The sequence below is a fragment of the Myotis daubentonii genome, chromosome 14 (assembly GCF_963259705.1).
Source record: "Myotis daubentonii chromosome 14, mMyoDau2.1, whole genome shotgun sequence".
Classification (NCBI taxonomy): Eukaryota; Metazoa; Chordata; class Mammalia; order Chiroptera; family Vespertilionidae; genus Myotis; species Myotis daubentonii.
The window spans coordinates 57,469,376-57,490,779 of NC_081853.1; the positions used below are offsets into that span (position 1 = coordinate 57,469,376).

Here is a 21,404-nt window from a genome sequence, read left to right on the forward strand (position 1 = left end):
GGCTGTCCCGTGGCCCCTGCGGTCCCTCCGCCCCTTTCCCCTCCTCGCCCTCCTTTCCTGTCCCCCCGCCCCCCCTTCCTCTGCCTGGGCAGGTGGGTGCTGCTGGCTTTCGGGGCTTTGCCTCTCCGTGTGGTTGGGGCCCGTTCGGGTCACTGGGACCTTGTTTTGGGGTGGCTGTCGTGTCCTGGGGACCGCGCTGGCTCCGTCCCCCCGTGAGCATCCAGGTTCCCATCCAAGGCCACCTGCCTCCAGGTGTCCTCCAGGCTCACCTCCCGGTATGCAAAGGCGCCCGGGAAGCAGGAGGCTGGGAGAGGGTCTGGTGCCCCTGAAGCCTGGGCCCCCTGACCCGGCCACCCCTAGGCTGCCAGACAATTACTGGAGCTGAGAAGGGGGTGGGGGCTGGGCCAGCATGGGTCGGGTAAGGAGATGAGGGGAGAGACAGAGGGACAGGGCTCAATGGCTAAGGCGGGGTGGTCTCAGCGGAGGAGGACGCCCAGGTGAGTGGTGGCCACAGACTCATGGTCTGGGATGGGGGAGCAGGGACTCCTGGGAGTGGGAAGGTCCCACTGCCTCCTGAATTCTCCCTCCGGGCCTCAGCCCCTGTGCCACTTCCTCTGCCCACCTGGTTCCAGGCAGCCTGTCCCCTGGTCTGCCGCCCTGTCCCCTGCCCTTCGTCACCTCCTCGGTGGGATGACGCCCTATCCCTCCCTCCCCATCATGGCTGTGGAGTGACAGCCACCTGTTGGCCTGCACCGTCTCTCTCCGGGTCCAGCGGCCTGTGCAGGTAGGGGACGTGCAGGCTGCGCTGCTGGGCTGTGGGGTTTTTCCAGCGAGCTCTCGGCCAAGGACACCCGCAGGCATGGATCTCGCTGCAGCTGCTGAGCCCTGCACCCGTGCGCCCTGGCCTGTCTGTTCTGAGCCGGCTCTGGGGCCAGGGCATGAGGCTGGGGTGCAAGGGAGTCCACACTGAGCTCTCCCGGGCTTCCTGCTGGGCCTGCGGGCGGACAGCACCTCCCGGACTCACGCGGGCAGAGATGACCTCCCTCCCGGACTGTGTCTCCAGGGTCTTCCGAGACACAGGGCGCAGCTCAGGGCCCACCCAGGGGACAGGGCGACGGGGCGGGGCCAGGAGAGTGTTAGCGAGAGGTTTGAGGCACCAGGGGTAGAAGGAAGGGGGGTCTGGTGCACCCCAGGGGCTCGTTTGGGATTGGGAGGCAGACTTGGCTGGTGGCTGGACCAGGCCCTGCAGTTCTAGGATTGTGCCCTCACCTCCCCAGCAATTCCCGGCTCCCGTCCCCACCCTGGCCCCTGGGAGGAGTTAGATGGGGGCGGGGGGTGAGGGGACCGGGAGCAGAGGCAGCATCAGCCGAGGGGCAGCAGGAAGAACCGTGGGGGCTGGGGACCCAGAGGCCGCAGGTGCACATAGGAGGCGCCACGGGGAGGCGGGGGGGCCTTGGGTAGAGTGGACAGGAAGACAGCCTGGCAGATGCAGCCCAGCCTCCAGGGGTAGCTGAGCTGCAGGCCGGGGTAGAGGCGTCAGGCCCGGGCCTGGCGGGCCCCAGAGACCTGCTCTGGAACCTGGAACTGGGCATAGGCCTTGGCACACAGGCCCGGTGCTGGGGAGAGAGGAGGAGGGGGCTGTGGCGCCCCTGTGTCTGGGCTCCCCTGTTGTCACCTCCAGGACTCAGGCTGAGGTGTCGAAGACAAGGACAAGATGGCTGGGGAGGGACTGCCCGGCGAGGACAGGGAGAAGGGGGGCCTGGGGGGGGCGGGCAGACCCCAGGAGACCGAGGCTATCAGCCCAGGAGTGGAGCCGATGGCTTCAGATCCTCCGAGTGCAGATCTAGCAGGAGAGGCTGGAGCGGGAAGGGGCCGGTTCCTCCTGCGGAATCCTGGTGCCGTGACAGTAGCAGCGGCGACCACGGTGCAGGCTCCTGCATCTGGCTGCCTGTGGAGCGGGCTGCTGTCCTCGCGCTCAGCAGATCGGACAGAGGCCCAGAGAGGGGGCGCCTCTCCGCAGGTCCCGGCTTTCCAGCCCGCGTGCCATCTGCTGGGCGGTGGGGTGTGACCCTGGCACCTGGAGAGCCGCTCTCGTGGCGACTCCCTAGCCCTGCCCAGCCGCCATGCGGGCTGCGTGGGACACCGGGGCCGCGGGGAGGACCCTGCGCCCCCCCACGGGCTGCCAGGAGGTCACGAGGCCCAGCCTCAGGTCTGGGCTGCGCGGCTCTGGGCGCCCCGATAGAGGCGCCTGGGAATGACCTTGACAGGGGCATCAGGTAGGAGAGCGGCATCCCACGCCCTGAGCAGCCAGGCGGCTGTGCCCCCTGCTGGCTGTGTGGCTGAGACGGGGCCCGGCCCAGCCAGGTGCAGTGTCGGGAAAGGTGTGTGTTTGGTTCCTGAGACCTGGGTGCGGGAGGGCGGTGGGAGCGGGGGACCTGGCCCACCTCTCACAGGCGTGTCCTTGATCCGCCCTCGCCTGTTTCTGAGCCTGTTCCCCCAGCCGTGGGCTCTGGGCCCCGGGCTCCCTGCATTTCCCAGGGGCTCCCAGGCCCTGACCCCTCCTTGACCTCTGTCTCCACGGGGGACCTCGGTCGCGGGGCAGCCGGGCCTGGTGTCCCCTGGAACTCCGCAGCGCCTGGCTTTATCCCACCCGCACGTCGAAAGTCCCCACTGCTCTGTGGGAAGGAGCAACTTCACCACAAATTATTTTGTTCTAAGAGAAGGACAAAGAGAAAAGAGCAGCCGGGAGGGACAGGGCGGGGGAGGGGAGTGCGGCCGCTTTGTGCGAGCGTTAACCCTTGGGCTGCCAGGTGCTGGGCGGGCAGGGGCTCAGGAGGCGACCAGTCCCCCCTCCCCCCCCCCCCCCCGTCAGATGCCTGGAGCCTTATCTCCCCTCCCCTCTGTCACTCCACCGACCTTATCTCTCCTGCCTGCCTGTCTCTCATTGCTTCCTCTCCCGCCTCCTGCCTCCTCCTCCTCACCCCTGGGTCTCTCACCCCCTCCTCTGCACAGCCTGTGGGGGGAGCTCAGCTCGGTCACGGTGACTCGGACCTGCCGGGGTCACCTGGATGGACACCTGCACCTAGTCAGGCCCCGGCGATTGCAGGGGTGTCCAGTGCACACACATGTGCACACACACACACACACACACCCTCGCAAGCCTCCAGCCATGAACAGAAATGCCCACAGATCTGCTTCTCCGACTCTGTGCGAGCCCCCAGGCTGTTCCTCCCCCCTCTCCCCTCCGCACCCCAGCACCCAGCACACAGCACCCAGCATGGCACAGGCGGGTGTGTGCTGAGCCATAACACGCTCACTCACGCAGATGCGGACTGTGAGAGTTACACACCCATGTGCACGCCCCCCCACCCGTGCCTCTTCTTCCCTGGTCCCTGCCCCCGCTCTCTGTGCCCTGAATGACAGAGGACCCCCTGGGGGCACCCAGAGCTCCCGCTGCAATTTCTGCAAATGCCCTGGGGCAGCGCCAGCAAAAAGGGGTACAGCTGCCTGAGCCCGTGCAGAGGGGTGGCTGTGTGCGATGCCTGTGGGGTGTGCAGGTGCGTGTACACGCGTGAGCATGTGGGCATCTTGTGTTGGTGTGTGGTGTGCTATGTGTGCGGGGGGGGGGGGGTGGCATGCTGCTCATGGCCCCTGGGGAGGAGCACTGAGTTCCAGAGGGGGCGGCGACAGCCACAACCAGTGCCAGCTGCGGAGCGGGTGACTGTGTCCTCCAAGTCCAAGAGCGCCCTGGGCCCCCTCCCAGACCCCTGCGCTCTGTCTCCGCGACCAGAGCTGGGGGCGGGGCGGGGCGGGCATGGGACTGTGGGACCACCTGGCCTCACCCTGCTCTGCTTCCTTCCAGATCTACAGGGACAACCGGAATCTGTTCGCGGTGCAGGAGAACGAGCCTCAGAAGCTGGTGGAGAAGGTGGCCGGCGACATCGAGGGCCTGCTGGCCAGGAAGGTGCAGGCCCTGAAGGTAGGCGTGAGCGTCCGGAGGGCGGGCGGACCTGTCCTTGCCTCCCGAGAACCTGTGGCCCCCCTGGCGCCCTGAATGCAGGCCGGCCGCCACGGGCAGGGCTGTGGCCGCGGGGCCGTGGCAGCCGCGGCGGGCGCGGAAGGTGTGATCTGGGGAAGGCTGCACGCGGGGTGACGGGGGCCTGGGCGACCCCGTGTGGGTGTGGTGGTGGGGCCCAGGCCGAGTCCGCCTCTCCCGCCTCCTGCTTCTCCCTCCCTCTGCTGTGTCGTTAGTGTCCCTGGCGAGCACCTGCCAGGATTGTGACCTGCCTGTGCCTGGGGCCGGGCTGCTGGCTCTGATGGGGAGGGAGCGCGAAAGCCCCAGGAGAAAGCTGTGGCCACGTGACGCCAGGCGTCAGGGCCTCCGCTTGCCCACGGCTTTGACGGGGCCTCGGTCTCCCCTCTAGACTCAGAGCAGTCGGGTCGGGCCTCTCGGCTCCGAGCACAGCGGTTCTGTGAGGTGAGAGCCGGCTGGGCCCCCCCGGCCCGCTGTCCAGAGCTGGCCGAGCCCAGGGCAGCAGCTGGGAGGGGCTTCTGGAGCTGCAGGTCACACAGTAAATGAGGGCGGGGTCCAAGCGGCCCCCAGATCAGAGGCACAGCTGCAGCCGCCCCGGCCTGTGTCGGAGACCCGTCCAATGAGGAGGAGAGAAGTACGGCCCTGGCTGGTGGGCTCAGTGGTTAGAGCGTTTGGCCTGCGCACTGAAGGGTCATGGGTTCAATTCCTGGTCAAGGGCACCCACATACCTGGTCTGAGCCACATGTGGGAAGCAGCCAATCTATGTGTCTCTCTCACATCGATGTTTCTCTCACTCTCCCTCCCTTCCACTCTCTCTAAAAAATCAATGGGAAAAATGTCCTCGGGTGAGGAGTAACAACAAAAAAGGGGAGGGGAGCAGTACTGACACATGAGACAATGGGCACGAACTTGGAAGCATTAACCCAGCGGTTCTCAACCTGTGGGTCGCGACCCCTTTGGCGGTCGAACGACCCTTGCACGGGGGTCGCCTAAGACCATCCTGCATATCAGATATTTACATGACGATTCATAACAGTAGCAACATGACAGTTATGAAGTAGCAACAAAAATAATGTTATGGTTGGGTCACAACATGAGGAACTGTATTTAAAGGGCCAGAAGGTGGAGAACCACTGCCTGATTAAACTTAGTGAGAGAAGCCAGTCGCGAAAGACCACCTGGCGTGCGATCCCCTTTCTGTGAAACCTCTGGAACAGGAAATTCGTGGACTCAGCTCATCAGTGGCTGCCTGGGGCTGGAAGGGCGGGGACGGGGGTGTCTGCTAATGGGCCGAGGGTTTCTTGTTGGGGTGATGGAAATGTTCTAAACTCAGTGTGGTCAAGGTCGCAGCTCTCTGAATATGCTAGAAAACCACTTGTGTTGTTTGTGGGTGAATTGTACGGTCTGTGAATTACATATCAATAAAGCTCTTTAAACAAACACACACAGTGAGCCAGCCCACTCGAGCCGTGCCCAGCTCAGGCCAGGTCCTGGCGGGGCCAAGTTCAGGGCTGCCACCCAGCCTAAACCCCACCACATCCCGCCCCAGGCGAGAGCCAGGACCCCTTCCTCCCCCAGGAGCTGGGTCCCCTGCCTGCCCCTGTGTGACCTGGATCATGGACTAGGGGGAGCCCCCCACCCACTGCGGACCCACAGGCCCGGCCCTGAGTGGCAGGCCAGGGCTCAGTACCCTTTCCTCTCCCTCCGCAGCCCAGGCCGCGGCCTGTGCAAGTGGCACTAAATGCAGGTGATTCTCAGTGGGGCGACGATAGGAAAAGACACTCACTGGTGGGCTGAGTGTCACTGGTCCTTCTCACAGCAACCCTGTGAGGGACGCCCACTTCCCGGAGCCGACCCTGAAACGCGGAGGTGCCGTGCACCGGGTCAGGGTGTGGCGGAGCCAGGACTTGAACCCAGGTCACTAGGACCCTGAGGCAGGCCCCCCACTGCCCACATTCTCCCCGAGATGAGCAGGCAGCCCCCAGCCCTCCCTTCCCAGCCCTCTCCCGGCAGGTGACGTCCCCCGCAGCGCCCCCTGGCGGCTGCCCGTCTCCCAGAGGAAGGGGAGGGCCGCCCTCCTCCCTCCTGGGTCTTCCTTGTTCAAGATGCCCTTCGGCCTTAATGATGTTTAAATTTGCTTTTCACCAAGGCCTGGCCCTTTCGCCTTTCCCCCGTTTGTTTGCGGCCCGCGTGCACACGGAGGGAGGGGTGTTGGGGGTCTGGGCCCCCGCAGCCCCACCTCATTGTCCTCTCTCCCTGGGCCCCAGCCAGTCGTCTTGCCCTGGTCTGGAATGTTAATGTGGGTCCTGCGAAGAGGGAGGTCGTTGTCTCATCTAATCAGGGACAATCAGTGTTGGTAACGAGCGTCTCCAAGCTGCACAGGTGGTTTATGGGCCACGAGTCAGGCGGGAGGCGGCGGTCAGGGCTTTGCCGCACAGGCAGCTGGCAGCCCCGGGTCTGGGAGACCTGCTGGGGCCACGGCTTCGGAGACACGAGGGGTCCTCTCTAGGAACCCCTGCCTCCAGGAGATGGGTCCTTTGAGCCCGGGCCCGACTGTTGAGTCCCAGGAGGGGAGAGAGACGCCCGCCTCTTATAGCAGATTGGGACAGAGTTGGACCCCGCTAGGACTCCCCTCTCCTCCCAGCTGGGGCCTTGGCACCCAGCCCCTCTTTCAGGAAGGTCATCGCTTCATGGTGGTAATCCTCCCTCCATTCACTGATGGCCTACTGTGTGCAGGCCGGCGCTGGGGTGCCCTGGTGGAGCTCTCATTCCAGGCCCAGCCTGGCCTTAGTTTTCCCCTCTGTGAAATGGGGACAGGAGACCATCCCTGCCCGGTGCTTCTGGTCCCACAGCTCCAGGAGCCATCATTCCTAAAGGCCACGGTGAGAACAGTGTCCTGAAAGTTGTGCCGCCTTTGGCACCATCCCTGGCACCATCCCTGGCACCTCTGCTGCGTGGATGGGATCAGAGGAGAGGCTGGGGAGGGGCACTGACTTGGATAAGGTGAGGAGTGACCCCAGTGCGGGGCATTCCAGCCTCCTGTGGAGGCAGAGGCCAAGGTCGTGTGCCCAGTGGGCTTGGTTCGTGGAGAAGGGGACGCCCAGGGCCAGAGAGGGTCTGGGGGACATCGGTGGCGGTGAGAAGTCTGCTCCCGAGGTGGGGCTTTAACTCCAGCCTCAGACAAGCCAGGGGTGGTGGAGAGGCCTGGCTGGGCACCCAGGACTGGAGACCTCGGCCTTAAGCTCTGCCCTTCCTCCCACGCCCACGGTCCACCTCAGCTCTGCCCGTTGCCCCGGGCCAGGACCTTCCCGAGGCTGTGCCTTTGTACCTTGGCGTCCACGCAGCGTGTGGGGCCCGGCTGGCACCCTGGAGCCTCTGAGGAGCTTTTAAACCCAGATGCCCAGGCCCCAGCCCAACCCGCTACATCAGACTCTGTGGGGTGGGGCTGGGCCTCACGCTCCGCAGATGGCTCTGTGTAGATTCAGAGCCTGGGACGTTCCCCCGAAATGGCAGAATTAATTCCTCCCCATGATTGCCGGCCTCCGTCTGCGTGCCTGCCACGTGCCCGGCCTGAGCTGAGCTGGAACATGCCAGATCGCCCCTCACCCTCCCTACCAGCCAAGAGCTACTCCTCTTACTCCCATTTTACATCTGAGGAAACGGGGCCCCAGACTGTTAAGCCATTGGCCCAGGTCTCCCAGCACAGCAGGCGTTAGATCCCGGCAGCTGGGCTCCAGCCCCCGCCCACTCCCCTCCCCCCTTCTCTGCCCTCCTCGGTGCTGCCACCAGTGGCCACATGGCATTTTCTGTCCACAGGGAGGTGGGGTTCTGGTCTCTCCTGTGATGACCCGGTGACCTTGGGCCCATCCCTGCCCCCGCAGTTCCTTCCTTGGTCTCACAGCTCCAGGAACCATCGATGGAGACAAGACACTGAGCTCCCCCTCCCTGCGCACCCCCACAAGGCCCCGGTGGACGGGACACGGGGTGCTGCTTTGGCCCTGGTACTGGGGGCACCAGTGGGCAGTGTTCCCACCGTCAGCGGCCTCTCTGGGGAGCGAGCATCATTTAAAGAGTAAAATTAAAAACCCTTCCGCACGCAGCCGCCCTGCTTTTGCCGCTAATGGCCACTTAACCCAATTAAACGGATGCTCTGTTGGCAGCGTGACCGGGTCTGTTCAGGAACTGGCTCTGGGCTGGGCGCTCGGAGGAGCGGGAGTGAGCCAGGGGCCAGGGCAGGGGGGGGGGGGGGGCAGATGGTACCGTCAGGAAGGAGAAGTCTGCCCGCCCCCCACCCCCTCGCTGCTCTCTCAGGCTTCGCCTCGCAGGTGTCTCAGTGTGGGTATCGCTGGCATTGGAGCAGGTACGTCCGTGTGCGGCTGCTCGGTGCCGTGTAGGATGTAGGCAGCACCCCACTGGGTGCCAGCAGTGTGCCACGCCCCCGGGTGTAACAGCCAAAAATGTCTCCAGATCTGGCCAGACGTCCCTGCGGGCGACGGCCCCCCTGAGTGAGAGCCACTGGTCTAATGGACGGAGAAGGGCTGACAGGCTGGGGCGGCCCCAGCAGGAGGACCGTCCCTTCAGTCCCAGGGGCAATGGTGAGCTCAGGGCTGCCTGGAGGCGGCGGCAAGGATTTGGGGGGGAAGCTGGGCATTGAGGCAGCTGGCGGCCACCGATGCCTTCGTGATGGGGGTGGGACAAGCAGATCAGGAGGACAAGAGCCATGGTGTCACCCAGCAGGAGCCTCTTAAACGTTACGGTTACACGGTTACACGGAGGCTGCGGCCATGCGTTCTCGCTCTGAGAGGCACAGCGACAGTGGACGGAGGGGCCCCAGCTGCCTCCGCCCACCCGCCTCCGGGCAATTAAAAGGTGTGTCTGTGGGGCCGGCAGTGCCTGCTGCCGCCCTCCATTCTGAACATTAAGAGATCTTGACCTTCCACTTTCCCGCTCGAGACAGGAGGCGCGCACGTGGGGCCAATTAGGCGCTGTGTGGGCATGAGGGCCGGCAGCCTGCTCCCCCTGATGGCGGCGTTTCAGCTAATTGTCTCCTCTCACCCAGTGCTGCTCCTGGCAATGTGCCACTGCCAGGGACCGGGAGGGGGAGCGGGAATTAGTGAGGGGCCCTGTGAGTGCCTGTGGTGGGGAGCCCTGGGGACCACCCCTCAGGGAGAGGCCAGCAAGTGAGTGAGGAGGGACTTGGGGGGGGTGAGTGCTCAGGAGAAACCCCAGCACGAGGTGCTAGAGCGACCCCCCCAGATCGGGGTCGGAGGGAGCTAGCTCCTTGGAGGAGGTGGCCGCATGCGTGCAGGAAGGGAGGGGAACTGCTGTCCACTCCCCACACACCGAGGGCTGTCCACTCCCCACACACTGAGGGTCCTGGGCATCCGCGTGAGCCGTGGGCAGACATGCTGCTCCCAGCCACTGGGGACTGAGTGTGGGACAGCCTCCCAGGAGGCAAGAGCCCAGGGACCCCTGGAAGGCCTCCAGGCTGAGCTGGCAGGGCAGGGAGCTGGGTCCTGGGAAGGAAGAGGGAGGCAGGGCAGGTGAGTGTGTTGTGTTTATGGGCGTGGTGTGTGGGGACCCAGGTGTGTGGGCGTGGTTAGTGGGGACCCAGGTGTGTGGGTGTGGTTAGTGGGGACCCAGGTGTGTGGGCGTGGTTAGTGGGGACCCAGGTGTATGGGCGTGGTTAGTGGGGACCCAGGTGTATGGGCGTGGTTAGTGGGAACCCAGGTGTGTGGGCGTGGTTAGTGGGAACCCAGGTGTGTGGGCGTGGTTAGTGGGGACCCCGGTGTATGGGCGTGGTTAGTGGGGACCCAGGTGTATGGGCGTGGTTAGTGGGGACCCAGGTGTGTGGGCGTGGTTAGTGGGAACCCAGGTGTGTGGGTGTGGTTAGTGGGGACCCAGGTGTGTGGGCGTGGTTAGTGGGAACCCAGGTGTGTGGGTGTGGTTAGTGGGGACCCAGGTGTGTGGGTGAGGTTAGTGGGAACCCAGGTGTGTGGGTGAGGTTAGTGGGAACCCAGGTGTGTGGGCATGGTTAGTGGGAACCCAGGTGTGTGGGTGTGGTTAGTGGGGACCCAGGTGTGTGGGCGTGGTTAGTGGGGACCCAGGTGTATGGGCGTGGTTAGTGGGGACCCAGGTGTATGGGCGTGGTTAGTGGGGGCCCAGGTGTGTGGGTGTGGTTAGTGGGGACCCAGGTGTGTGGGTGTGGTTAGTGGGGACCCAGGTGTGTGGGCGTGGTTAGTGGGGACCCAGGTGTATGGGCGTGGTTAGTGGGGACCCAGGTGTATGGGCGTGGTTAGTGGGAACCCAGGTGTGTGGGCGTGGTTAGTGGGAACCCAGGTGTGTGGGCGTGGTTAGTGGGGACCCCGGTGTATGGGCGTGGTTAGTGGGGACCCAGGTGTATGGGCGTGGTTAGTGGGGACCCAGGTGTGTGGGCGTGGTTAGTGGGAACCCAGGTGTGTGGGTGTGGTTAGTGGGGACCCAGGTGTGTGGGCATGGTTAGTGGGAACCCAGGTGTGTGGGCATGGCTAGAACGTGGGGTGTGGTTTGTGGGCGTGGTTTAGGGGGCCCAGGTGTGTGCTTGGCTAGGACGCGGGGTGTGGTGTGAAGTGTGGCTAGGGCAGGGGGTGGGCTGAAGGATCCTCAGAAGAAACACGTGATCCCCTCCTCCTCTCCCACCTGCCTGAGCTAGTGGTGCTCAGCGGGGCCTGGCTGTCTGGGGGCCTCGGGAAGGCGGGGCTGTGGTTCGGGCTGGGTCTCTCCTGGCTCCTCCTCGCAGGTGCGGGGCCGCAGGAGGGGTCAGAGGCGCTGTGGTGGCTCCTGAGCTCCCACCGGCCAAAGGAAAGGTCTAGGGGCCTGGGGGCCCATGTCCGTGAGGCCCACAGAGCCTGGGGGGCCAGCCCCCCACCCCCACCCTGCTGAGTTCTCCCCAGTGGCTGAAGGTCAGGGGAAAGGGTCGGGGGAAGCTCAGCACCCTGATTGCCCTGACAGCATCGCCCGCCTCGTGGGGGACGGGCACCGGCTGAAGTGCCCCAGGCCCAGGTCTCACCCCCAGAGGGGGCCTCTGAGCCTGCTGCCCGTGGTTCTGCTCAGGATGCCAGGTGCCTGCCCTGGCAGTGCCCTCAGTCCCAGCAAACCTCTCCACCTCCCGCCTGCCCTCGTGTGGAGCCAGTCTGCACGTGCTGGGAGGCACAATCTCACTTTACATGAGGAAACAGGCTCGGACGAGGCCGCCCAGCCCCTGCCTGGATCCCCTGCTCACCCGCTCCAGGACCTGTGTGCCCGCCCCTCCCAGATCACCCAGGAATCCGAAGGAAGCAGAGCCTGCTGGCTGGGACAGAAGCCAGGGTGGCATCTGCCAGGAGAGGGCAGCGCACCCGTGAGGCCCCAGGGCAGGACCTTGGGGAGCCACTGGGGACCCTGGAGAGGGTGGTGGGTGGAAGAGGGCGACAGAGGCAGCTGGGAGCCATGGGCCTGCGCCCCGCCCGCCGAGGGAGGGGGAATCTAGGACATGGGCGAGGGGATCAGCCCAATGGAGATGCGAACGCTGAGCCGGAGGAGGCAGAGGAGACGCTGGACTCCACTCCCCAGAGAAGTGGGCACCGAGGGAGGCTCTGCCTCCTTCCCAGGGGTCCTCGCCAGCAGTGGGGGCAGGTGCTGGGAGGCCGAGGAAAAGGGCCTGCAGGTGCCACAGGGACAGACCAGCCTAATTTAGGATCAGAGAAGTGAGAAACTTAATTGAATCTTAATAGTGTCTGGCCCTTTGTTCTGAAATCCTCGCACGTGAGGGCTGGGGGAGGGGGTGTATCTAAGGTAGGGCCAGCAGGTGGCCTGGCTAGTCAGCCCTCCAGGACCCCAGACGTCAAGGAGACAGGCTGACAAGCCGTGGGGTCCCACTGTGCAGAGCAGGTGACGGGAAGGGCGAGTCCAAGGAGCCGGCCTGGAGGAGGCGGTAGAGCTAGCCTGGGAAGGCGGGGGAATTGCCGAAGGTGGCGAAGGGAGAGAAGGAAGGCACCAAGTCTGAGCCTAGGGCGAGGGTGAGCGGAAGTGACTCGGGTGTTGTGAGCTGTGGAGGGGCCCCCGGCAGGTGCAGCCTGTAGGTCTCTGTGTCCCCCGCGTGGGAGAGGGATGCAGAGGGGACAGAGGCCGGGGGCAGGGCTCACCACCTGCGTTCTGGGGAGGTAGCTGCACGTCTGTCAGCCTGACTCCTCCATCGTGCAGGCAGCGCCGGGGCAGCCAGTCACCCTTCTCACCCCATTTCTGTGGCTTAAAATACACAGCAAGCAAGGCCTCCGCTGTCGCTACGGGCACTGGGGGGAGCAGTGAGCCCCCGGGGCCGGTGGGCGGGCACAGTGCATGCACCCAGCCTTGGGCAGGGCGGCGGGACGATGGGAAGAGCCCACAGCTGAGGGCCGGCCAGCCCCGGGCGTGGCGCTCACCCAGACGGCCCCGAGTTTCCTGGAGGAGTGGGCCTGGCTCATCGCGGGTACCAGGGGCCGCAGGGGCCTGTCCTGCCCTCAGACTGTCTCCTGGCGCCGAGCCCCTGGCACGTAAGCCCTGTACCCGGTGAGCAGGTGCAGGGAGCGGGGACAGATCGGCGGGGCCCTGCCTCCGGGAGTGCAGTCCGCTCAAGGCGACAGGGATGGGACCCACGCCACAGGGTGGGAGCCGTGGACAGTGACCAGGCTTGTGGGGGGGAGGGGGTTGAGATCTATCCAGGGAGAGGAGAGGAGCAAGGGAGAGGGCCCAAGGCGTGTCAGCCTGCGTGTCAGCCTGTGTGCCTGCGCATGCGTGTGGTGATGGAGGGGCTTGCCTGCTGCCCTGGCTCTGCCGACGCTGTTCCTTGGAGTCAGATCTCGCCTGTGACCACAGTCCTCCCGGTCATGACCTTGTGCTGCCCCCACAGAACCTCTGGCCATGCATGAGTCGCCTCCGAAAGGAGCACCATGGCCCAGGGTGCCCGGGACCAGGCTCAGAGGAAGAAGATGCCAAGAACTGGGGGCTCACCCACTGCTCTGCCGCACCCGCACTCTGCCCTGGGCCTCAGTCCCCTTCCTGTGCAGTAGGGACAAGCATAGCCTCGCAGATCGGTCATCAGAGCTTAGCCCAGGCCTGGGAGACCCCGACTCAGGACGGGACGCTCGCGGGGTATCACCGGGGATGGGCCCCGTGGACGAGAGGAGCCCCTCAAGCCCCACCCAGCGTGTGGGCCAACCCGGGGCTCCTGGGACCTCACGCCAGCCCGCCCCCCTCTGGAGGCCTTGCCAGGGGCCGTGCCCAGCTCCCACCTCTGCGGGCCACGCCGTCCGGGCTGGGGCGCTTCCTGCGTCTGGCACAGGCGGCGGCGGGCGTGTTGGGAGGCTGGTCACGCCGTGGGCCCTTTGTGCAGCCTTCCTGTGTTTGCCCACTCTCTGCCCGGGCGAATGGGAACCGCAGCGTGTTTGCTGTGTCAACACCAGCTGGAGCCCAGTTACCGAGATAGCGGAGGTGTCAGGCCCCAGCCGCCAGCCGCCCGGGTCGGGCAGCTCCAGCCTGTGACCCACCCGTCCACCCACAGGACTGCCAGGCCGGGCTGGGCAGCTGTCTGGAACCAGCCGGGGCAGCCCCCGCAGGGAGCTGGGCTCATGAGGGTCTGCACAGTCTCCACGCGGCCCAGCTCGGGAACTTCCGGGCAGAAGCGGCCTTCAGGCCTTTGAAGGCTAAGCTTGGGGCTCCCCCCACCCCCCATGCAGAGCCCCTTTGACTCCCGGTCCCAGCCCGGGCCCCCTTCCCCTCCCCTCCCAGTGTTCGCGGTCATCAAGTCCAGCAGTCCCAGGAGCGGAGCCCGAGTGGTGCAGTCGGGCAGATGGCCTGGCGGGCAGCAGACGGGGTCAGGGCAGTGGACAGAACTCCAGGGGGGACTCCCGGGGCCTGAGCCGGCGAGCTGACATCGGGTGTGAGCTGTGCAGGCAGGGGCTGGGGGCCAGGGGGAGCCACAGCCCTCGGAGGGACACAGGTAGCTTTCACTGGTGGCTGGTGGCTGGATGGAGGGATGGCTTCACAGACGGATGGGAACAGAGGCCGAGCCTGGAGGGAACTCAGGTCCCCGCCGTTAGCCAAGGCTGTCCCACCGCTTGGGGACCAGAGCTGTCAGCCGCGTGGCAAGGCCTCTAATCCTATTTACTTCTGGAATGAGACTCCCACCCACTTCATCGGCAGGTTTTCCAGAAATGAGCCTGTGAGGGTGGCTCCCCCAGGAGGCAGAGGCCTCGGGGCAGGGACCAGGCAACTGAGTCAAGGGGCAGAAGGCCAGCTCTGGCTGGTGTGGCTAAGTGGTTAGAGTATTGGCCTGCACACCGAAGGGTCACGGGTTCGATTCCCAGTCAGAGGCACATGCCTGGGTTGTAGGCTCAATCCCTGCCCTCCCAACTCCCCCTTCCCACCCCCCAGCGCCCACCCCCAGTCAGGTTTGTGGGCTTGTGCAGGAAGCAACCAATCGATGTTTCTCTCTCTCTCTCTCTCTCTCCCCCCCACCTCCCTTTCACTCTAAAAATCAGTGGGGAAAATGCCCTCTGTTGAGGATTAACACGAAAATTAAAATTAAGACAGAGGCGGAAGGCCAGGTGTGGCCTCAGCGCAGCACTGACACGTCAGCGCGGCCTCGCCTGGCGATGTCCTTTCTCCGAGCCTCAGTTTCTCTGTCTGTAAAGTGGGCCCGTGGGCATCCGCCTGGCGGGAGTGCCGGGTGGCCGAGAGGTCGTCCTCGCTGAGACTCGGCTGCTCGTAGACACGCACGTGCCGGGGTTACCGCTGTTGCGAGGCGGGGCTTGGGAAGGTCCCTGGCAGGGACCTCACTTTGGGGTTTCATGGGAACGGGCCCCAGGGACCGGGAAGCGCGGAGGCTGAGGCTGAGGCTGAGGCTGGAGGGAAGGAGCGTGCCTCCCAGAGGGCAGGGAAGAGCATCTGAGACAGGGAACGGCACGGAGGGGGCCTGGAGGTGGGGGTGGGGAGTCAGGCAGAGTCCAGTGTGGCTGCCGGAGTAGAGTGGGCAGGGGAGCAGGGTCGGGCCCTCCGAGTTCTGGATTGGGGTGTGGAGTTTTACTCCAGCCCCCGGGAAGCGGGGTGTCAGAGTGGAGGCCATCGCGGTTGTCAGGAGGGCATGGGGCTCAGGGCTCGGGATCAGGCGAGGCTGCAGCGGCTCAGGGAGGGGGAGTCCTGGGCGAGTAGGTGCGGAGCAGGAGGGGGTGAAGGTGGCACTTACCGGGACAGGCTGCGGAGTAAGAGATGGAGCCCCCAGGAATCGACTGGGATTGTCTCCCAGGAGGGACCCAGGTGACTGGGATGCAGAAGTGGGAGCCTGCAGCCTCAGGGGGTGGGGGTGGCTTCTCCCGGGACCCTTCACGTCCCAGTGTCCCTGTGCAAGCCGAGCGTCGCGCGCACCTTCCTGACCAGGGCCCTGAGGGGCCTGAAGCCCTTCTGAGCTTGTTTTTTAGATCCTCGACTTCGGGCCCCGGGGCCACAGGGCCTGCTGGGGGCTGGTTGTTAGACTGGGCTTTGGGGTCCCACCTTCCTGTGCACCCAGAGTGCCACGGGCCGAAGGGTTGAGGAGTGGGGCGCCATGAAGTGGGAGGCAGCACCCTGGGCTGATGTCCCCGACCCCGGTCATGTGGAGGGGCCGCCCCGGGCCAGCAGACAAGTACCGGTCATTCAAACAGAGAAACGGCGTGTCTGTGCTCAGCCCCTGGATGTGGTGACATGGCCGCAGCTCCCACAAGCGCGAGGCCCAACCCCAAGACACAGGCTCCCGGCCGTGGGGGGCTGGGGGGGTGGACACGTGAGAGTGGCTGTTCTTCCCTGTCCTGGGCCATGTGCACGTACCCATGGGGGTGTCCGGACGGGAGGGTGACCTGTGTACTGCACACGCCTGCTCCTCAGCCTGAGGCTCCGGCTCCCACGTGGCCCAGGACTGAGCTGTGTGGTCCAGCTGAGTGAGGGGCCGCTGCCCCACGGCCACGGCCCAGGCCGAAGCGCCAGACTCTGCATGTCACGCTGACACTGGCCTTTTCCCAGCACCATTTGCACGCCTCAGCCTCCTCCATCGAATATTCTCCTGCTAATCTCATCTCCCTGTGTGACTGCCATGCAATTAGCTCATTTTGCAAAATACTGCATCTGTCATATTCCCCCTCGATTTTTCCTTTTCCCAGGAAAGGGTGGGAGGGGTGGAGTGGAGGGAGATTTCTAGGCATGAGACCACCTCAGGGGTCTGCTCTGGCCCCACCCCCGGCACACGGGGCCTCCCCCGTGACCGACACATGCACACATCCCAGCCCAGGGTCTCCTGAGCAGGGGGCGGTTGGGGGGCAGGGCCTGAGGGTGGCAGGAGGAGAGATGGTGCCGACCTGCCCCAGCCCTGCCCCAGGAGCACCTCTGCCCACCTGCGTATACCCCGGGACTTAGGCCCAAGCTGGGCTCAGACTAGTGAGCTGGCCAGTGGCATTGCCTCAGGGGCGCATGCGCATGGTCGGCAGGCTGGGGTGAGCAGGCAGGGTGCCCGGTGGCCTCTGCTCGGCCCAGGTGGCCGTGCATGATGGGCCGAGCCTGTAGCCAGGTGTGCAGCGAACAGCTGGACAGTGGGAACCCCAGTGGCCTTCATTGTATCTGCCAACGGATAGGTCTCATAGTGGGTGGGCTGCCCTCCCACCACCCACCTCACACAGGGCCTGGTCCAGCAGGAAGGGGGACAGTGGACTGTGGACAGGGCACAGGTGGAGCCCCCCAATGGGTCACATGTGGCCATGGCCCTGGCCTTGACCCTGACCAAGCACGACAGCTGCAGCCACAGGGCCCCAGGCCTCCTCCTCCTCCCTGGGAGCAGGAGGTGGGGCTGGGCAGAGGGAGCAGCCAAGGGAGCCACGCTGCTGAGCACCCCGCTCCCCTCCACCCATTGCCCGGATGGGAAAGTAGAGGCTGCCAGGCCCCATCTGCACGGAGAGCCCTCAGAGGCTCAGACCTGCAGCCGTGGCCCCTGGAGCTGGAGGGATGGGGCTCAGAGCCTTCAGCGGGGCGCCCTTCTTTCCCAGCCCCCCTCTCGGCCTCCCTGTCTCCCCACCTTCTCTTGCTTTGACTCCCTTGAGAGGTGAATTCTCTCCGACTTTGAATTAAAAACGCTCTCCTTCCTCCCCGTGAGGTCTGCTTCCCGGTGACTTTCCTCTTAGAAGGAGGGGGAGGAGGAGGGGCCGGCGGGCAGGAGTGGAGGTCAGGCCTTCCTGGGTCTCCTTGGGGGCCCAGAGGAAGCAGGGCCTGGCTGCCCCCTGCGCTGTCACCTCCTGGCTTCCTGGCTCTGCCAGGGCGGGGGGCAGGGGGGGGACCATTTCTGAGGGCCCCGCCCTGGCTGTCGCCACCAGCTTTGAGGAACGGCGCCAGCTCTCTGCGTGCGGTCTCTCCCCGTCCGGCAGAACCACTCACGGGGGCCACAGCACGTGCCCCTCGCCAGGTAGAAAGGCCCCGTGTTCCTGGGAGAGGGCTGTCAGCTGCCGCAGCCTCGGGGTCACCCGCAGCCGCCGGTCTCAGGCTGGGGAGGTGTCCCTCAGGGTCACCTATCAGGGGAGATGCAGCCCAGGCTGTGTCATGGGCCTCAAGGTCACCTCTGGGTCACAGTGCCTCTCGCAGGTAAAGGGTGTCCCAAAATTCACACACGATTTGAATTTTGCGTGAGCATTAACAACAACAACAAAAAATAAAAGCCTAATTTTACTTGGTTTATTGAATCAGATTCTAATATCTGTTGCCCTTTGATTTCAATCCCTTCAATGTGATAAGCATTACCAAGTGCCAATGATGGCCCAGGAGCAGGGACGATGAAGACCAATGAAGACCACGGCTTTGTGTCTGTGCCAGCAAAGCCGTGGAGGCCATTTACCCGATGTGTTATTCCATACATAACCCTAGACTGTATACTTCATGAATCAATAAAAAAATTTACAATTTTTAATTATAAACCTGTGTTTTCTATCAAAATTACTTCTTGCGTGAATTTTGGGACACCCTTTAGCATTCCCAGCTGGGCTCAGGGACACCAGGTCAGGTGCTGGCTCCTGAGGTCCAGTCCCAGGGACATCGCGCCTCCTGCAGCCCAGAGTCGGAATTGCAGACCGAGGGGCGGCTTTGGGGGAAGAGCCTGCACGGTTCCTCATTTCATTGAGCCTCAGTTTACCACCAAGAAGGGCACCGTGATTCCCGGGCTGCTGGCCACACTAGTCGTTAGGAAGAGGGGAGCGCTGACTCCCCTGATGGGAGCCCCTCCGAGGCCCTCTGTTGGGGGCACAGAGGGCGCCCCGTGGCACGCACAGCAGCGGGCGGATGGCTGCCTTCCCCTCCTCCGCCACCGCCACCCGTCACTTACCCAGTCTCTTCATTTCTAAGTAAAGTGATTTGTTAATTTGAGTGACTGATCGCCACTCGGCCGAGCCTCTCGCAGGCCCCGGAACAGCTTGTGGGCTCCGGGAGCCCCGCGCCCGCAGCCTGGCGCTGACTGGAAGGGGTTGTTTTCGATTTAAATGCGAATTGAATGAGGAGAAAAATGTTTCTCTTGGCAATTCCATAGGAGCGCGCTCTTCTGACAGATGTTGGCGTTTATTACCCCATCGGGCCGGCGTTGCGTGGAGCAGAATTGCTAATTATTTCCGAGGCCCGGCCGCAGCGAGGAGGGGAGGGTGGTGGCGGCGCGGCTTCAGGCAGCATCTGCCGACAGAAGGGCGCGGGGACCAGGGGCCAACCTGCTGCACCCCCTCCCAGGGTCCGGGCATTTGGGTTTTGCTGGGTGGAGTGGCCTGGAGGGGGCAGGGGGCCTGCTCTTGCTTGCACAGCCTTGACCTTGAGTGAGGACTTTGGAAGGTCACCTGGGGTCTTGGGTGCTGGTCATGGGCCTGTGAGTGGTGGCAGGGAAAAGGCTCCACAGGGCAGTGTCCTGGCTGGGTGAGGACCAGCCCCAGGCGGGGCACGCTGGCTCGGGCCCGTGGCTGCGTGGCTTCCTAACCGTGGGCTCTGCGGGCGTGTGGGGGGTTGACGCGACCTTGTGCTGTGCTTGTGGGTCTACCTGGCGTGACTGCCCGTGTCTACAATGAGAACTGCTCGGGCCTTCGGGGTACGGCTCTGATTCAAGTCTGTCCTGGGCCTCAGAAGGGGGGGGCAAGGCTGTCCAGTGCACAGACAGCCACGGTGGGGGTGCCCCAAGTTTCAAAGGGCACCATGGAGAATGGACTGTGGAGTGGGTTCCCTGGTGGGCGTGCGGCCCTGGCAGCCAGACCCCTGTCCTTCGGTCCATCCGGCGCAGGGCCTTCGCCTCACCCGGGGCGCCTCGGAGCCCCGGCCGGGAGCCCAGCATCCCTTCAGGACGGGGCGGAGGCCTCCGACCCACACAGCCCAGGCCCGACTCCAGGTCAGCTGACACTGAGGGACAATTCCTCCTGCAGGGTCCCCTGAGACCCAGCCCCACCGCTGTCCCCTCCTCACCCCACCTCTTTCCTGAGCCGAGACAAGTGGCTAGATACCCCGACTGTCCCCGCCCTGGCCAGCTCAGGGCGCAGCTCCTCATTCCCCTGTTCTCAGGTGTCCCCCGCCCTTACGCTCCTCCACCCCCACCAGCTCGAAGCCAACCAAAGCTCAGCTCCCTCGTTTAACACAACTGCGGCGGCAGCATCTGGGCAGGATTCTATGACCCTCACCAGCACCGATCCCCGGGGTCCAGCTCTAGGATCCAAGCTGAGACAGCAGAGCGCAGGCAAGGGGGTGCCCCAGGGCCTGGTCGGGGGGTGGGGGGGTGGCGTCTCAGGCCACAGCAGCTGAGCCCCGGAAGATGGCATGGAGCCCTGGGGCCCCAGTCTCTCCTGGGCTCGAGCCCTGGGCCCTGGCAGCCATCCTAACGGGGAGGGGGTGCCCAGCGCCCCCGGGCTGAGATCCTGCAAGGTGCCTCTGACTGACCACGTACCCTCTCTCTCCTCCGGGCAGAACTCCACCGTGACATCCTCCCATTACACAGGGCGTGTTCAGAAGAGAAAATTGCTACTATTTTCCCCCTTTTACTTCACTGTCATCAAAAATTGATCCCGTATTGCATCCTTATTTCAAAGAGTGAGCTAAAAAAATAAAGTAAAACCCCACTCCTCAGAGCAGCAGCTGCATCAAGCTTCCCACTCCCCCACCCCAGCCCCCCAAAAAGGAAAGAAAATACGTGGCCATTGGAAGGAGGGTGCCACTGCCGGCCCTTTGGGAGTGAGGAGGGCGGGGCACGTGTGCGGGCAGGAGGGGGTTTGGATCTGGTGAAATGTGGTAGAAAATGGGGTAATTGGGGGAGGTTAATTTGGATCTAAATGGAGCGATTCGTTATCTCAGTAAGAAGCGGCTCGTTTTCCAGGGAGACGGCTGTGCCTGCCAGATGCCGGCCTGCCCATTGGCTGGTGATGGCTCAAGGCAGGGCCTGCCGCTGCCCTCAGACCATCTAGCCTCACAGAGCAGCAGAGGGGACGGGGAGGCAAAGTCAGGGGTACAGGAAGGGGGAAACTGAGGCTGGGGAGAGCAACCGGCTTGACACCCACAGAGCACTGCGGCCCCCTGGCCCCCGTCCAGTGTTCCTGGACCCACGGGAGAGGAACGATGGGGTGGGGTGAGGAGTTCAGTTTCATTCGATTTATTCCCCGGGTCATTCAGCAAAGTAGTGGGAAGCTCCTCACGGAGTAAAACATAGACTGTGAACAATAGGATGAGACAAAAGAGCCAGGGCACGCCACCTCCGGACCAGGTCCAGTCACGTCTCCAGGTTGACCCTGAGCCTCCTGGTGGCCAAAGGGAAAAGGGAGAGCCAGTGCTCTGTGCTCTGATCAGAGACGAGGCGTGACTAGGAGCAGGGCCGGGAGCTGGCACTTGGTTCCAGTTCTGAGAGTGTCCCTCCCCCCAGGCCTCCGAGGCCCAGCTGGCCTTCGCCAGGGGTGACAGGCAGGAGCTGCCGGCAGCACTGGGCTCGCTGGTCACACGGGTGCGGCCGATTCCAGTCGCGGGGCTGCAGGCCGGGGCTCAGCAGCTGGACAGACCGAGGCGTGGGCCCCGGGTCCTCCTCCCGCCAGGTCTGCGGCCTTGGGTGCTCAGCTGCGTGTTCTGAACCTCTTCTGGAACGCGGCCAGCAGCACCAGCCTCGCCCCCAAGGTTGTGTGGGTCACATGCGGACTGTGGGCCCCCAGGGGTGATCCCTGCCATCCTGAAGGCGCCTGTGGGCAGTGCGGGGTGGGTGGGGGTGAGCATGGCGGAGAGTGGAAGCCCCTCCCTGCCCTGTGAGGGGGGCCGGGCCTGATTCATCTCGCGTCCCTGCAGGCAGCACAGGCCGTGAACATGTTTGTTG

At 64.4% G+C, this 21,404-nt stretch overlaps 1 protein-coding gene across 7 annotated transcripts in view; it reads left to right on the top strand.

Moving 5' to 3' along the window:
* The window catches only part of CACNA2D2 (calcium voltage-gated channel auxiliary subunit alpha2delta 2), a 109,621-nt gene that overhangs the window by 49,616 nt on the left and 38,601 nt on the right, over positions 1-21,404 (top strand). For all 7 annotated transcript variants that reach the window (XM_059664648.1, XM_059664650.1, XM_059664649.1 and 4 more), the window contains exon 3: positions 3,863-3,979. In XM_059664648.1, the coding sequence (XP_059520631.1) occupies positions 3,863-3,979 (117 nt within the window). The remainder of the gene's footprint in view (positions 1-3,862; positions 3,980-21,404) is intronic.